The 18,204-nt window shown below is 40.6% G+C and overlaps 2 protein-coding genes across 13 annotated transcripts in view; one reads left to right on the top strand and one right to left on the bottom strand.

Annotated features, from left to right (window-relative positions):
• LOC136263922 (sodium- and chloride-dependent glycine transporter 2-like) overlaps positions 1-18,204 on the top strand; it is a 58,811-nt gene that overhangs the window by 27,416 nt on the left and 13,191 nt on the right. Inside the window, exons 1-2 of one of the 12 annotated variants that reach the window (XM_066058560.1) lie at positions 6,570-6,621; positions 7,420-7,499. The exons of 10 other annotated variants lie outside the window; for them this stretch is intronic. The gene's annotated coding sequence lies outside the window, so the exon portion shown is untranslated. Of the gene's footprint in view, positions 1-6,569; positions 6,622-7,419; positions 7,500-7,985; positions 8,061-18,204 lie in introns of those variants that run through there. One more of the 12 variants, XM_066058561.1, reaches the window with a different exon arrangement.
• LOC136263920 (uncharacterized) lies at positions 8,464-11,376 on the bottom strand. Its single transcript, XM_066058552.1, has 2 exons — positions 10,356-11,376; positions 8,464-10,059 (listed from the first exon to the last, which is right to left on the bottom strand). The coding sequence occupies exons 1-2, from the start codon at positions 11,322-11,324 to the stop codon at positions 9,085-9,087; spliced, it is 1,944 nt and encodes a 647-aa protein (XP_065914624.1). The 5' UTR covers positions 11,325-11,376; the 3' UTR covers positions 8,464-9,084.

Below are 18,204 nucleotides of genomic sequence, written 5' to 3'. Positions count from 1 at the left end.
CACTGCTTGGTCCTTTCATATTACAGGCTTGCAGCTGAATCTATCTCTCTTCAAGAGTGGTATGGTGAATGATGGCAGCTACCATTACATGGAAGACCTACTAGCTCTGAGTAGTCACCAAGGGGCAGCAGGTGGTTCACCCTTGTATGCTAGTAGTCACTCTCTAGTGTTGGAGAGCTGGAGGAAGCTGCTAATGCACCACCCAGACAGAATGTATGTTAATTACATATTGAGCGGAATTGCAGAAGGCTTCCGGATTGGCTTTGATAGGACACACAATCTACAGAAAGCATCTGAAAATATGCCATCCAAAGTGCCGTCAGTTATCTCAGAATACCTGGCCAGAGAGGTATCTCTCAACAGAATGATCAAGCTTCCTAGAGGAGTTTATCCCCAAGATGTTCACATCAGCCCACTGGGTGCCATTCCAAAAAAGAACAAACCAGGCAAGTGGAGATTAATTGTGGACCTATCCTCTCCTACGGATCATAGTATAAATGATGGCATCTCTCTCCAATTGTCCAGTTTATCGTATGCTTCTATTGACCATCTATCCTCCATAATACTGCATGAACACCAGGGTTGCTTTCTAGTTAAAGCAGATATCAAGGAAGCTTACAGAATGCTTCCCATCCATCCTGAAGACCAACCTCTCCTTGGAGTATGTTGGAAGGACTCAGTGTATATTGACAGTGCACTGCCTTTTGGCTTGAGTTCAGCCCCCAAAATTTTTTCTGCTGTGGCTGACGCAGTGCAGTGGATCCTCCAGAGCAAGGGAATCAGTAATAGTCTCCATTACCTGGATGACTTCATTCTTGTAGCCAGACAAGAAGACAAGGCTACCCTCCAGAAGAAAAAACTGGTATCCTTATTTGAGGAGTTAGGAGTTCCACTAGAACTATCCAAACTGGAAGGTCCATCCCAGTGTTTGACCTTCCTTGGCATAGAGGTAGACACAGTGGCACTGCAGCTCAGACTACCAGAGGAAAAGTTAATCACACTTAAAGAGCTGTTATGGGACTGTGTTGAAAGGTGTTGCATTCTGAAGAAGTCCATTCGCAAGAAAGACCTTCAGAGCTTGGTAGGAATGCTCCAGTTTGCTACAAAAGTGGTCCGCCCAGGCAGACCTTTCCTCCGCAGATTGTACTCCATACAAGAGATTGGAAGCAACCCATCTCACAATATTCGCTTAAATGCTCTAGCAAAAGCAGATCTTTTGTGGTGGTTCCTCTTCATCGAGAGATGAAATGGCATATCCATCCTGTGGGATGTGCAAAGACAGACCGCAGACATGACAGTGTTTTCAGATGCATCAGGATCATGGGGTTGTGGAGCCTACGGATCCCCACACTGGTTTTCCTTAAAGTGGTGTCAGAGACTTCAGCCACTCTCTATAGCTATCAAGGAATTGATCCCAGTTATTTTTGCTGCTGCCATATGGGGAAAGTTCTGGTCAGGCAAGATAGTACTGTTCAGAGTAGATAACTTGGCAGTGGTAGAAGCAATCAACTCTACCTTCTGCAAAGACCTTCACCTCATGCACTTGATTCGTTTATTGGTCTTCTTTGCAGCCCATCACAATTTCTGGTTCCACGCAATTCACCTAGCTGGTAAAGACAATAAACTTGCTGATGCTTTATCTAGAAATAACATATCTTCTTTCATTTCACAGGCTCCCCAAGCTCTGTCTCATCCCTCAATAATTCCTCCCCCACTAATCACCCTGGTGACACAGAACCTCACTTGGACATCCATCAGCTGGATGAAGCTGTTCGAGGATACTTTGCAGCTGCTTTAGCTCCCTCTACTCACAAGACCTACGCTGCAGCCGAATGTCGCTATCTCACTTTTTGTAATAGTTTCAACCTCAATCCTCTACCAGCCAAAGAGAGTACACTCTGTTACTTTGTAGCATGCTTCGATCAACAGGGCTTGGCCCACAACTCCATAAGAACCTACCTTTCTGGTGTTCGGCAACTACAGATCTCTCATGGACTAGGCGATCCTCAAGTGGGCCAAATGCCATGTCTAAGGCAGGTACCAAAAGGTGTCAAAATTGAAGCTGGAAAAAAGGGAAAAGCACCCCGTGCTCGGCTGCCAATAACTCCAGCTATCCTTCGAAAACTGAAGGGAGTGTGGTTTCAATCAGAACCCTCTTTTAATACCACAATGTTATGGGCAGCTTCATCAGTGACATTTTTCTCTTTCTGCCGCTCAGGAGAGATTACAGTCAGTCCAACATACGACCCCAGAACACACTTGTCCCTGAGTGACCTCTCGACAGACAACAATTTCAATCCATCAGTGATATCATTGAAACTAAAACACTCAAAAACTGACCAGGGCAGAATAGGTGTCAAAGTTGTCATAGGGAGAACGGGGGATGACATCTGTCCAGTGACCGTATTGTTAGCATATCTGGCACGGCGAGGCCCCCAACCAGGTGCCCTGTTCATCTGTGACGATGGCTCACCTTTACTGAAGTCAAGATTTGTGGAGGAAGTTCGGTCTGCACTGACTAAGGCTGGCCTCCCAGCTCAGGACTATGCAGGTCACAGTTTTCGAATAGGAGCTGCCACTACCTCAGCTACGGTGGGAATTCAAGATTCGGCTATACAAACTCTGGGCAGGTGGAAGAGTTCATCTTATCAGCTATATATCAGGACTGCTCCACAACACCTGGCTGCTGTCTCAGCAAGACTATCATCATGCAGGATCTGACTCACTACTGGCCAGACTTTGAACTGTGTTATAGCTGATAATTTACAATCCATATAGTAGGTCATACATTTGTGTCTGTAGGGGTATCATTGAAACCACATGTGTCACAAAATTTTTGTACTAATCATCAATCAGTGTAAGTCATCATGCTTGAGTATAGCAATTTTACAGGTAGAGTCCCAGCAGTGAACAAAAGTACAACATGTTGTTTATATGGAATACCTGAAAGGGAAGTCTGGCAACCCAGGGATACAATGCTGGCATTCACCAGCTTATGTGGCACTGGTATCCCTGTTTGTGGTTTCGGTGGTATCACGTGACCTGTCAAGAGGTAGGACATCAATGCAGTCTATATTGAAAGCCAATCAGCAAAGTCATGTGATTAAACAGGTCTCCAACCCTATGGCAATAACACCAAACTTCCCATATATCCATCATACTTACAACTGTTATGGAGACCGATAACCAGTTAATCTCAAAATAACCCCATTATTCTCCATCCGGGTAAGCTCTTGCTTGATCTTCTCTCTCAAAGGTATTGCCACATTTCTTGGGGTACTAAGGGAATATGGGATGGCATCCTCTTTCAGTTTGATTATGTATTTGTCCCCCAGGGTACCCAGACCTTTAAACAATGTGGGGAATTTGGTATGGACGGAATGTGCATCACACATGAGAGCATCCACTCTGCACAAAATGTTAAGGGCAGTAATTGCTGGGAGGCCTAGCAAATTAGTCTTGTGGCCATTAATAACATAGATAGTTTGGATTGTGGATTTCGGACCATGAGACAGTGTTGTTGTAAACTGGCCCAGTACATTGAGGTGCTGCTTGGTAGGCCCCTGCAGGATTTTCTGAGGCTTCTTGAGCACTACATTTGGCAGTGAATTGTAAGTTTTCTCTGTGATTGCTGTGGCTTCAGCACCTGTATCAAGTTTGAAGACCACTTTAGCATTAAATGTGTTCATTAATAGTGTTTGCATTCCATGTTGGTTTGTGGCTTCCCAGGGTCACAGCATCAAGAAAGGCCGAATCTAATGAAAGTCCTTCATCAAGAGTGAGCTCATCGTCGTCAAGAGTGGACCCATCTACTGACACTTCATTGGTTGGTAGCTTGGCAGTCTTGGAGAAACATTGGCTAGCATAATGAACTTTCCTCATACATCGCTTGCATGTAGCTCCACTGGCAGGACATTGTGTGCCAATAGGATGTGAACCTCTGCCGTACCGTGTGCAGGGTTTAGGGGTGCTTTTGCCTGGTAGCCATGTTCCTCTTCCATCACCTTTGTGATGAACTGAGCGAGGGTTGAGCTATGTTTTTTGTCAATGGGTGATAAGTCAATTGGAGATTTGGTGTCCAAGCTGTTTTGCAACTGGGTATTGTGCTGTTGCACGGCCTCCTTCTGTCTTACTACCTTCATGGTCTTGGCCAAGGTTAATTCCGGGTCCATCTGAAGGCGCTCCGATAGCAACGTGTCGCAAATACCAACTACCAATCGATCCCGTAGCATCTCGTCTTTAAAATTGCCATACTCACACGAATCTATTAACTGGTATAATACAGTGATATATTCTTCAGCCGATTCCTCAGGCAGTTGGTTGTATCTGTTGAACCGTGCTCGTTCAAAAATTACATTTTTGCGAACCTTAAATATTCATCAAATTTGCCCACAACTGAACTGTACTTTGCTCTGTCTGTGGTGAAGATATTCGTAGACGACAGCACGTCCTCGGCTTCTTCACCCATACAATATAAGAGTGTACTGACCTGCCGTGCCTCACCTTCACTTGATGCAAGACCCGAGGCGAGGCGATACTGTTCAAACCTCCTTCTCCACTTGGACCATTCATCCGGGTTTTTGAAGTTGAACGGGCAGGAGGCTGTAGCTGAAGTGTCATACTTGAGATCCCACTCCTGTCACCATGTTACATTAGACAATGACTGTGATCAATGATTCAACAGTCAACACGTATACAAGACTTTCCAATTAATGTTACAATCACGCTACTCAATCATAAACATTACATATACAACACCACTCAATGATTACAATATGACCAACTAAAGATTACAATATAATCAACTAAATTATAACTATATATAGTTCAATTCATTCTACCACATTCTGCTATGCCTGTACTACCATTCTTCTGTTGTGCCTTTTAACTTCGTTTCCATAGCTTTGCCAGTAATGTGATGTACTTGAGCTACATGCTTCCTTGTCCACAGGATTGTTTGCAATAGTGCATACAGAATTATCAAATTAATGATGTTATTGTAATTTTGTATTTCGTAGGTAGTAATTATTTTGCAATTCTCTAATTTCGATGATTTACACCACTAAGGAAATGCTTTTTGAACAAGCTGCTTTGACTCACACACAGAAGTATCTTCTCAAGTGTTTTGTATTCACAAATTCTCTACAGAGCCTTGACGCTTCATTCTCATATATAGGGGACATAGCCCCTTTCAAGTCGAAGACATCCTGCATGTTTAGCATACAGGGTCTGCCACTGTGTGTTTTTGTGGCTCAAAACAGTTTTTATAAGGTTTCAACAGTGTTATGTAAGCTATCACATTAGCAGTAATCATTGTTGTGGTTGACCACCAGATTCTGTCATGTGCAAATGAATAAAATTGTGTTACATAAGTGCAGGTCATCATGCCACTCACTACTGTTACAAGCCTCGATACAACAATGAATTACTCACTGGTTTTTTCAAGATACACCTAGCAGTAATAAATAGACTGCAATTGTACAGAAGCCAATTTTTTTTTTAACTTGCTTCCACCCGGTAATGGCAAATAAAAATATTTTTTTAAATAGAAGCTGTTTTTAAACCTTTGTGTGACATGGGTAGAACTCTTGTGTGAACTAAAGACCTGAAGTTCTGTACCATGCATGGTAGGTAATCAGGTAAATAGTGTCTAATAACAGATCCAGCCCCATAACGTCAAGTGCAAAAGCAGAGTTCAAGGGCTAAAACTCTTAACTACACGTATTCTAGTGAGTTCTTGTTTGTTGTAAAGGGTAGAAAACAAAATGCTTCATAGATTTCTGTTAGTACAAGGTGCTTCATGGTGATAGCTTGCTAGTTTTAGGCCCTGAAAATTTCATGGTGAAGCCATATGGAAATTGTTCCCAGCCACCTGAAGAGCCCAATGGTAAGGTCATTCACAAAGTTTATAGAGTATCACCACTCCTATATTCAGACCACCAAAAACAAATCACTTCAAAGCAACGTTAACATGTGTGGAAGTTTAATACAGACTTCATTTAGCTTTCAATTCTTGCATGCTGGCTGCTTTTACCATTTAACAGTTTAGCTCACGTTGATGGTGCATATAAACAAACATAGATACTATTTTCCAGTTGGCCTGTGGGTGCATGCCTGGTTTTAAAAAGCAGTCCAGGCATGAGATTCTTGGGAGGATAGTTGGACCCTTTGCTGGTAGACTAAATTGCTGGTTTTGGAGCATAGACTGTTACGTAGTCGTTAATGGTTACAATCACTTGCAGCTATTCCTATCCGTGCCTTTGCTTCAGCTCTTATTACCCCAGACACAGCTTTGATATGGTAAACATATATTCCCAAATTGCTGAGTGATGGAGCTTTTAACAGCATGGGACCTTTATCACACGTTATCACAGTACCAAAATACTTGCAAATACAATGTCCTCAAATAATATATAATGATGGTGAAAGGTTTTGTTTTATTTTCACAACATCACCTTTAATATTTGTTTTGACTTGTGCTGATGTATATTGTGTACAGTAAGGATATAAGATGTGTACTTGTGTAGTGTTTTGTATGTATTGTAGTTCTCATTGTTTGTTGTTTTTATGTAGGAGATGACCAAAATTAAGAAGTTTGCCACAAGGTTCTTGATCAAGGAGGTCTGGTTGTGTTTGTGTGTAGAAGTAGTTGGTACCTTACAACAAGCTTAGCAGTTGGTAACTCTTTAACTTTTGTGTGACTGGCAATGTCACAATGATGTCACAAGCACAAGATGGCCACATTATTTTGGGGTACTAATGTACAGGTGCCTATAGAGAAATCTTTTGATCGATCATATTTCACCCATGAAGAAAGATACCAACCAGTAGCCAACAAGTATGGGTAAAACATAACAAAAACTATTACAAACAAGTGTTATCTCGAAACTTTTCCACCATGTGATACAAATTGTTTATTGTGTTGTCTTGTACCCATACCTGTTGCTTAGAGCTGATATGTCCTTCCCTGGCTTAAATATGATCGATCAAAACAATTTCTCCATAGGCACCTGTAAATTAGTACCCCAAATAATGCGGTCATCTTGTACTCGTGATGTCATTGTGGATAAAGTCCATAGAGTTATGCATTGTCATTGATGCTACTGTCGGAGGGAGCCCCATTATAGAAAAGGATGTCCCAAAATGTCAATCCCTTTATAACTTGAAGTGCTTCAATAAATCCAGATATTGGTCTGTGATCCTACTTTTGTATGTCAATATACTCAGTTTTTGATCCTTTGTTTGGCTTATGTGCCTTTAAGACATATCATGTACGTAGAATTCTCAGTTATATCACTTTACATTAAAAACTATTTATGGATAACTGATGCCTTTCACCAAGATGGCTATTTGATACCCTATGACATGTAAATAGATTAGTGTACTCCATTGTTAGTAATGTGTTTCATGTCTCAACAGGCTCTTGAGCATGTTAGTGTGGCCAGTAAACCACTGGAGTCTGCTAATGATCACCTGACTGAGTTAGGCCTTAACGAATGGTGAGCCATACCAAGTGTCATTTGTGTTGATGTTGAGGGGTCAGTCAGTAACAAAATTGATCTGCATTTCCATAAAATTTTGCTTATAAAGTGACAAGAAATAAATGACCAAGACCGTTTTTGACAACACTAAATCTTTACTAAACTTTCATAAATCTTGTTGGTGATTTTTTAGATGCCTTGGATGATGTGCTTGTTAAGTGTACCATCATTGATTTGTTGCTAACTAATGTCACATCTAACTTGTACTCTGCAGTTTTCCTAATACGGTCACTTTGGGAGCATCAATAATGATAATTTTAGATTTTCAATCATCCGGTGTTCATGTTAACAGGTTCCGGTGCCGCTTTTCTTATATTGGCTTTAAGGTTGGTAATTTTGCAATACCGGTATACCTTTTCTTTGTATTACCGATCTGTGTTGTTAACCAATGTTGGGTCATCCAATCTAATCTTGTCCACAGTTCTGCTAATCACCTCCCAATAGTGGTAGACACTGCTGATACAAAGACAAATGTCAAATGGCACAAGAAATATCAACGCCTAGTATCTGGTGAATCAGGTGAGTTTATATATTAGAAGTGAGTTAAGAATAAAAGTGATAATTCCCATCAACAAAATTATTTATGCTATGGCATAATGTCGTCATAGTGATATAGGTTGGTTAAAACTCAAACCCACAATCATATCTAACAAGTGGGTCTATATAAGCAATGGCCTGGACTTTTGGGTTACATTGTACTTACTGGGATTGTTTCTACAAATAGAAAGAAAATTAGAAGCTTTTAAGCTGGATTAGGGTTCAAAGGACAAAAAGACAGGGAAGTGGATCCAAGGAACACAATTATGACTACTGAATCCATGTGTAGCTACCACATTAAAACAATGGTGTGAGGCATTCCATAAAGTAATTTTCATCTGAATGCATGTCCCAATAATCAATTGTGTACTGAAAAGTGAGCCTGGTGGTCATTACACTTTGTAGCTATGCTCCGCTTGTTGCACAGCGTTACAAACAAAGAACAGTACAAGAAACTTCTCTGCAATGGATCCAGTTGCTATGGAAAATGTGGACGAAAAGCATGACACAACCAGAGGGAAGTTGTATCGCACTATAGCACAACCAGAGGGAAGTTGTATTGCAAAATAGCACAACCAGAGGAAGTTGTATCGCGCTATAGCAAATCGATACCTTGCTATAGCGCGATACAACACTAAGCTCAATAAATAATCTTTACACCATATTGTCCAAAATTGGTTTAAACATTTTTGACCACTTTTCCACATCTGTAGTAGCTGTTGACTTGTACTGATTCTCTCGGCTGGTTCAAAAGTGTCAGTGTCTATCTTGAAATCTGGAATAAAGTGCTGATGACTTTGAGATAGAAAGCTAAGTGGTGTGATAATAAAACTTGAGTTGATATCATCATCCACGTAAATCAATGGTCGAGAATTTACGACTGTTTCAACTTCTGTTAATACAGTAATCAGTTGTTTCTCTGAAAGACATCTGCTGCCAATGACCTTACGCAATGCTCTCTTCGTGATTCCCACAAGTCTTTCATACACTCCTCCCATCCAGGGTGCTAGATTACTAATAAATTTCCACTTAATTCCTTTGCTGCAGAAAAATCAATCACATCATCACTTCTAACAACATCGCTCCAAATCTTGTTGAGAACTGATCTTGCTGTCTTAAACTGTTTAGCATTGTCTGATAGGATTTGCTTTGGAATATCTCTCCTGGCAATAAATCTCCGAAAACAAAGTAAAAATTCTTCTGCAGACATGTCTTCAATTAGTTCAATGTGAACTGCTCTAATCGCAAAACATGTGAATAAACACACCCAGACCTTTTTGGTAGCTGGGGCTTCATCTTCTGAGGCCACATTCACATAGTTCTTTATGTATAATGGTCCAAAATAATCTAATCCTGAGTACTCAAAGGGTACAGACTGCACAACTCTTTCTTTTGGCCACGAAGGTATCTGTGGCATTCTGTATGGTCCTCCCTCAACCATTTGACATACTTTGCACCCATTTAACACTCTCTTGACCACTGATCTACCCTTAAGAATCCAATATTCTTGTCGAATCTCAGCTAGGGTTTGTGATACTCCTGAATGAAACATGTTACTATGAACTTCTTCGACGTTCAGCTTGGTAAAGTATTCCTTTGGTGGCAAAAGCTTAGGACATTTTGCTCCCTGTGTTAATTCTGAATTCTGATATCTGCCTTTACATCTCAAAATACCTTGTTCATCTATTATCAGACCCAGTTGCTGTTTTAAATTGCAGTTTTCTCCCTTTTTAACCATTCTGATTGTGTCTGAAAAACATTTTTCTTGAATGTGTAGATCCCATAATTCCTTAGCTTTCTTAATTTCTGGTGCTGTTAATGGCCCACTATTGATCTGTTTCTTCAATAATAGTCTATTGGTGTACCGCAAAATCCATGCTGTGGTTCGTAACAATTTCTGTAGTGATGAAAAGCGTTCAACGTCAATATCTGAGAGATTAATAGTTGTTGCTGTGGATGTATCTGGAGTACCTTGTCCAACATAGGTGATTCTAAGGGGGGGCCAAGGCCCCCCCTGTTAAAAAATAACTTTTTAAAAATCTTGGGGAAAAGTTGCTGTATAGATTGGCATTGTTATTTTTAGCATTTTTCATGTTTTTTAGAACACATTTTAGGCTGTTTTCAAGCCTTTAAATTGCAAAAATCCTGCAGGTTCTGGGGGTTGCACCCCCAGACCCCCTGAAAATTCTTTATACTATAGCCAAACAACAATAGTTATGCTGTTCCCTACTGGGCCCCCCCTGTAGGTCAGGTCTAGAATCGCCACTGTTGTCCAACCATAAGCTTAGCTTCAAAAATAATTTCATTCTTCACATCAGATTTCATTTCAGCTTGAGGATTAACTTCTGGAACATTGTATTCTGGCCATTGGTTTTGTGGTTTTGTTAACCAAGAGGGTCCATTCCACCAAGTGGATTGTAACAGTTCAGATAGAGACTTCCCTCTGGTTGCCAGATCAGCTGGATTTTCTTGTGTAGGGATGTATTTGAATGATGTTCCTCCAAGTGATTTAATTTCCTTTAATCTGTTTGTCACAAATGTTGAAAGAGATTTTGTACTGTGTAACCACTGCAGCACACATTGGGAGTCTGTCCACAGAACTTTGGCTGAAATAGGTAAGTGTAGTTCCTTTTCAATGAATCGCATTGCTCTTGTTCCAATAAATACACCCAACAATTCTAATCTGGGGATTGTTATTCCCTGTGGTGCTAAATGTGTTTTCGAGAAAACAAGATCAGCTGAGCAGTTACATGTATCAGGTAAAAATTGGTGTAGGTAAACTGCAGTAGCATAGGCCTTGCTTGAAGCATCACTAAAGCAGATCAAACTGTATACTATTGGCTGATGTCCAGCTGCATTCATACCAAGATATCGAGGAATGTGAAAGGTTGGAATTGTTTTGAGATCACAACAGATATTTTCCCACCTTGCTAGTAATTCAGTTGGGAGTTTGGTGTCCCATTCAAATTTATTTTCCCACAACTCTTTGATGAAAATTTTGGCCTGTAAGATGGTTGGTGAAAAGAATCCCAGTGGGTCATAAATTGAAGCTGTTGCTTGAAGTATTCCTCGTTTAGTAAAAACTCCTTCTAGCTTTTCAGAAGATGGTCCTGGTACTGATAGTGTGTCATTCTTCAGTCTCCAACAAATACCAAGTACCTTGATATCAGAGCTGTTTGCTCTGTCGTGGCTTGGAATTAATGCCATTAATTCTTCAGAATTTGATGCCCACTCTCTTAGGTTCATTGAAGCTGTGGTAAATATTTGTTTTGCTTCTGTATACAATTGATGACCTTCTGAAACACTTTGAGTTCCTGTTATCAAATTATCCACATAGATATCCCGCTGCAACTGTTCAGCTGTTGTGCTTCCAATTTGTTTCAGGTGGTAATTGATTGTTGCTGATAAAAGAAAAGGGCTTGATATGATTCCAAATGGAATTCTACAAAATCGGTATACTTGAAGATTTTCATTATTGATCAAGTTGGATCCTGTATTGTTTAGCCAAAGAAAGCGGGTCACATCTCTATCCTTTGCTTGTAAACCAACATTAAGAAATGCCTTTTCAATATCACTAATTACTCCAATTGGAGGCAATCGAAATCTTAGCAGCAAGCCAATTAAATCAGGTAGTATGATGGGTCCTCTGTATAAGTTTTCATTCAAGCTTTTGTGATCCTGTTTGGTTTTGGCAGATGCATCATATACGACTCTCACTTTTGTTGTACTTTTCAACGGTGTGATGACAGGGTGATGAGGAATATAATGCTTTATTGGCCCTTCTTCAGATTAGGTCACAACCTTCTCAATTATTCCTCTCTGCAATTGCTCTTGTATTATAGCGTCATACTGCTGTAATAGCTGTGGGTGCTTATGTAGCTTCTGGAGAATTGATTTCAGTCTTCCCAGTGCCAGGTAGTAGTTGCTTGGTAAATTTGGATTCTCTTCTTTCCATGGCCATGTTACCATATATCTTCCTTCCTCAAACTTCACGGTCTTGTTAAAGTGATCTAAAGCTAAGTCATCATCACATGTTAATGGTGATTCAGTAATTCCCAGGAATTCTAGGTTCCAAAATAACTCAAGGTTAGGCTTTGCTGTAATTGAAGACTCAACTGAGGTAAGCATGTTATGTGTGGTAGTGTCTACATTTGTAGGTGCTACTCCCATAGTACTAACAAGTAAGTTTTGTTCACTCACCACTTCTGTTTTAGATTCCACTTTCCCTACAAAGACCCAGCCAAGTTTAGATTGAAACAAATATAGTCCATTTCCAAGATCTATTTTCCTGGGCTGTAATAAATCAAAATAATAATCATTCCCAACTAACATGTCGACTTGAAAAACTTCTGCACTAGTAACAATTGTGTCAGCAAGCTTATCCTCTAATGCTGAATCTCTGAGAAACTTGGCATCTGCTTGTGACAATGGAGTGCGGGTTATTCTCCCTGTGATACTAGGGACTACTGTAACATCCAGTGACATAACACTTCCATCTTTCAGATGAAGCTGTAATTTGCTTGATTTGCATTGAAGCTTTGTGGACTGATTTGCACCAAACGTGGCAATTGAAAGGCTTTCAGGTGGTCCTAAATTCAACTTGATTTCCTTTGCCAGCTTTTCTGTAACATAGGTTCTCTGACTACCAGAGTCTAAAATCAAACGAATTGGCATAGAAGAGCTACCCTGGACATTCTTTACTGTTGTTGTTACTGCTTGCATTAGGACGTTAGTCTTAGTCACTTCATTAAGCTTGGCTTCAACTGTATCCTCAATACTGGACAATCCGGATGAGTCACTATTGGGAAACAAAGTAGGACAGAGACTTCTGTGATGATCATTCTTTTTTCCACAGTGAGCACAGACTTTTTTCTTTAGCACAATTTTTTGACAAGTGTCCTTTCTTCAAACATATGTAACACAATCCCTTTAACTTTTCTCGTCTTTCATGCAATGTTTTACAGTTGGAACATTCATCTGACCAATGTGGCTGGCTGCAAAAAATACATTTTGCTTGAATTTGTTTAGGTCTACGCTGTTTGGTACTCCCTGCTAGTAGTCCACTGGCTGTTGGTTTAGAACTAAAGTGATTTCTTCTGGTATTGTCATTCTGACTTAAGCTGGAGTGATGTTTAAATTCAGTAGGTGTCTGCAAAAATTCTAAACTAGCCATCTCCATAGCTGTAATGTGTTTTCCAAGTAACTGACGTAATTTGGATACTGTCCACTCTTCATCCTCCGCTTTCAACATGTAAAGTTGATAAAGCACTCTTTGTGGAAGCTTTTCACTGATTAATGCTATGAAATGGCGGTGATTTACATCCTCTCCAACTGCCTCTAGACTTCTCAAATTTCTTTCAATAGCATCATAACATTGACGCAAACTGCTAGCTTGATTTGTAGCTACAGGTAAGTGTGATAAATTGTGGTAGTAAGAATCAATAATAACTTGTTTGTTTCCAAACCGTTTCTTTAACACATCAACAACAATTTGGTAATTCTCATTCAACAATTGATACCCTGCTATTGCTTCTAGGGCATCACCGGAAAGCTTTGATTTCAGGTAAGTAAATTTATCTATACTAGCATACCTTTTCTCTTTGTGGACAGAAGCTTCGAACATGTCCCAAAATTCTTTCCGTTTCAAAACATCTCCTGAGTAAGTTGGTATATCAATTTGTGTTGGTTTAACTGCTCCTGTCAGTGGAGGCTGCAGACGAAGTTCTTCTGAACGTGTTTGACTGGATTGTAATAAGGACATCTGCTCCTGTACCTGAGTCAAACGCTGCTCGAGATTCTGAGTATGACTAGTGTCCAGTTCTCTCCTCTTTCTTTCAACTTCCTCCTTAAGCACTTTAAGTTGAGATACCTTGTCAATAACACTGTCCATAAACTCACTGTCCTGTTCTAAGATAGATTGAAACTCAGCAGAGGCTTCTGAGTTGCTTTCTTCTTCATAAGCATCCATCAATTTGTCGTTAGCCACTTCTAATCGTGTCAACTTTGTTTCAAGACTTAAAATAGACTTTCCAATTGATAAACTGTATTTCATGATTTGTTGTTCATTGATACTGCTCAATTCTTGCTGTAGCAATTCATTTGCTTCCTGCTCTTCTTTAGCCAAAGCATTTTTAGCTCTAGTTCGATTACTCTTCAACGTACTCAATGCTGGCATCACAATTGGTTCCTTCAGAATCCTGTAACAACTTATACAGAACAGCAGATCTGATTTAACAGATAACTCGCCTTATGGGGTACCGTTATAGAGTTCCACGGTACCACAGATTCTGAGTTTAGGGAAGAAGGTTCTTAGTAGACAAGTCTTTCTGAAGGAAGTCCCAAGATCCTTAGTTCTCTCCCGGGTTTCAGCACCAAATGTCGTAATCGACAGAGTTCAAGTTGGAACAGGTTCAGTTTTTTTACCAGCATTAAACAAGAATACAACAATTCCTTTTATATTGGCCTAGAATACATAGTAGTGAAAACCAGTCTGACTAGTTTAGAATATTCTAGCTTAGTCTAGTCTGCAGAAACAAAACCCTATATGTTAACTCCTACAAAGTGTTAAATAAACTAAAGGTAATTATATAAAATTATTTAATGCCTCTTGCATCATCTGCAATAGTGAAGGTAGATTGTTCCAGAGCTTGATTGTGGAAGGATAGAAGCTAAATTTGTAAAGATCTACATGGACTTATGGCTGTGCACATTTAAGATAGTTAGTTAGTTAGTCAGAATAAAATGAGGCAGAACTGGCTGATCGTAGCCTGGTTCTTTAAAGTGTCACGGAGATAGAGGACAGAAATGGTGGCAGGCTATCCGGCATCACATGCACGGAACAATAAGCATACATGAGGCAGAAATGCGAACTAGTTTTCTTTCAGTGAGACAGTGCAGTAGAAGAGCGATAGCAACAGGAGGAAGACACCTGTGTGGGATAGTCAGTCGGTTACTGCAGATAACGAGGAACTGAGTAGAGAGGATGGCAGAAAATTGCCAGCAAAGATGCTGCTCAAAGAAAACAGGAGTCAGGCCGAGAGTAGTTTAGTGAAGGCCTCACAAAAGCGGAGCCGGAGAAGCAAGACTGAATCGCTTTGCCACCAACTGTCATGAGGTAAGTAGAAGCTCCCGCCTCAAAGGCTTTCTCCCTGTAGCCATATGGCTTAGGGATGACAACATAGTTGTGTTCACGTGGTGAAAGAGCGAGGGATAAAGGCAGGGGTTGTGAATGGTCGAATGACACAGGATGGTATCGAAACCACAATTAGACTAGAAATAATAGGGGTGCTGGGCCCATAAACTTTAAATTAATCGAAAATCGTTGAGTATGTGTGCTGAGCTAACGTGCCAGCAGTCAAGGAAGGCCAGCTCAACCGCGAAGATGGTTGATTACGTGCTGAGCTAATGTGCCAGCAGTCAAGGAAGGCCAGGTCAACTGCGAAGATGGTTGATTACGTGCTGAGCTAACGTGCCAGAAGTCAACAGCAAGGCCAGCTCAACCGCGATGATGGTTGATTACGTGCCAGCAGTCAAGGAAGGCCAGCTCAACTGCAAAGATCATCCAATATGTGCTGAACTAATGTGCTAGCAGTCGAGGAAGGCACGTTCAACTGCGAAGATGGTCAATTACGTGCTGAGCTAATGTGCCACCAGTCAAGGAAGGGCAGCTAAACCGCAAAAATCGTTTATTATATGCTGAGCTGACATACCAGCAGTCAAGGAAGATCATGATAGTCGTCGATTACATTTATTTAGATTTTGAGTATTATATAGGTTACACATTTTAAGGATGCTGAAGATCCACACTGCATGTAACTACCGGTGACGAAGTTAATCACATCAATGTATTGATGTCAAAAATTCAATCAAAACTATCCCTACCATACTTCCCTTTTCCTACCAGTTTGGGTGGACGGTGTTAATGTAACTTACGGTATTATTGTTAGCATATTCTACAATAGCATAGTAGACGGTAAGTGAACTATATGGGGAGCTAACTTGCCAGGAAGGCTAATGAAGATCATCAATTACGTGCTGAGCTAATGTGCCAGCAGTCAACGAATGCCAGCTAAACTGGGAAGTGATAAATGGCATGGGTAATGAGAATCCAACCTAGTCTCGCCTGAGATCCTTGTACATAAGTTTAAAGTCAATATACGGTCACTAATCAGTTGAGAACACCTGACAACAAGTATTCTATATATTTCATGCAAGAAAAAGTTGCCTTCCATTCGCCATCTGGCTTATTTACTGGTGACGTGACATCGCTCGCCAACTAAAGCAGTGACCCATCATGCTAAAAAAAGTCACACAGTGTGATCTGTAATGAATGTCATGAAGGTTACAAGGCATCGCACTATGCAGCCATGTGTTTCTATTGTGTGGTGCTGGACCCTAGCATCGACCGCCTGGAAGTCTTCAGTTAGTAGACCTGGTAAAGGGGTTGGAAGTTCCGATAGTCCAAAAGCATACAAAAATGAGTGAATTCAGTGTTGACATGTGTGTGACAGTGAGCTATATAGTGATCACCTACAGTGCATCAAAATGTGTGAATCATTTAGGTGCAAGCAGAGCAGATGAGCTCCCAGGACAATATGGTAATGCCACAGTCCTCCCTAGGTAGTTGCGTGATCCTAATTTCGTCCATCTGGTACAGGTGTAGTTTGAAAGTAAGTACAGTAACTGTTCATTATGTCAGTAACACTCAAAAGCTGCACGGTGCCTGATTGGCATGTAACTTCAACCTGCCCTCGTTGCTAGGGTCAGCACTCATCTGGACAGAAATTGGTCGATGTATGTTGCACTTATAGGACAACTTACCTACCATGTATGTCAGTTAATTGGGGCGAGTCCCACACAGGTGAGAGAGCCATAAGTCACTGTCAATTACACGGCAATTTACAATCAAATACGAAAACTTCCAGTCATCGTTCATTACACGGCAACTTCATGATTAAATACAAAAAAAACAAACCTTACAAGTTCTTTAGTGTCACACAAGGACACAGTAATATACAAAGTAGTGTCAGTCATTGTCAATGTCACAGATGTAATTAACGGGTAGATTACTGGACTTCCTTATTTGTACTTGTCATCGTGGATGCCATGGCGAAGTTAAACAGCGTACATTACTGAGCTTCCTTATTGGTACTGTCAGTAATTGTTCATTACGTATATGTTAAAGCATAACCGCGAGTGCTATATGAAAAATAAAGTACGAGGCGCACGGCCGAGTACTTTATTTTTCATATAGCACGAGCAAGGCCTTCCTTTAAATGATTTATGGAACTTTCTAGTTGTGTAGCTTCACCATACACTAGGACTCATAATTAACAAGTGTTGCACAAACTATTAGCAGCCTGAATGCACACAAACTAATTTAACAAAGTAACTCACGCGTATTTCACCATAGTTTGGCATAGTAGACGTTCATCGCGTCTTTTGGCAGGTTTTGCTCGCAACCCACAATCGATTCTATTGTGAGTCACATGGTGAAGTATTTCCGTGATATCTCCAGGACTTGTCCGTTTACATTAACAAACGTAACAGCAACGTTACCTTCTCCCACCCATCATCGAAGCATTTAGATATGTCTATAAAAGCAATCCAGTGGTGGAACTCGTATTGGCTGGGGTGATTGATCACTCAGTGCGGCGAGGCTATCAGCCTTCACCAGCTTTGGTGATTAGTTGTACTGGCGCGAGCCCCGTAGGCTATTAGCCTACACTAAGGCACGAGGGCAACTGTGCTTTATTGCCCACAAAGAGTGCTTTATTGCACCGCAAAGAGTGCTTTATTGAACGAATAAAGCACTCTTTGTGGTCGATGAAGCAGTTGGCCAGCTGAGAGTGTACTTTATGAAATTTAAAGAACACATTTTTCTTTGATCTCGCCCACACAAAGTTCTATAAACAAAGTTAAACGGCATGGATTACTGAACTTCCTTATTTGGTGTCAGTCATTGACTCATTATCAATGTCACAGCGATTTTTCAAAGACTTGTAGTACAATAGATAGAGATTACTTCCTTCGAATGAATACCAGCTAAGAGGCTTCCTGCACATTATTGGATCTTTGATAGCAGCAGAAGAGCAAGCACACAACTACAAGATAATGCACACCTTCA

This window comes from Dysidea avara, chromosome 8 (assembly GCF_963678975.1).
Source record: "Dysidea avara chromosome 8, odDysAvar1.4, whole genome shotgun sequence".
Taxonomy (NCBI): Eukaryota; Metazoa; Porifera; class Demospongiae; order Dictyoceratida; family Dysideidae; genus Dysidea; species Dysidea avara.
The sequence above is the reverse complement of the archived record's forward strand: the minus strand, read 5'-3'. Positions and strand labels throughout refer to the sequence as shown.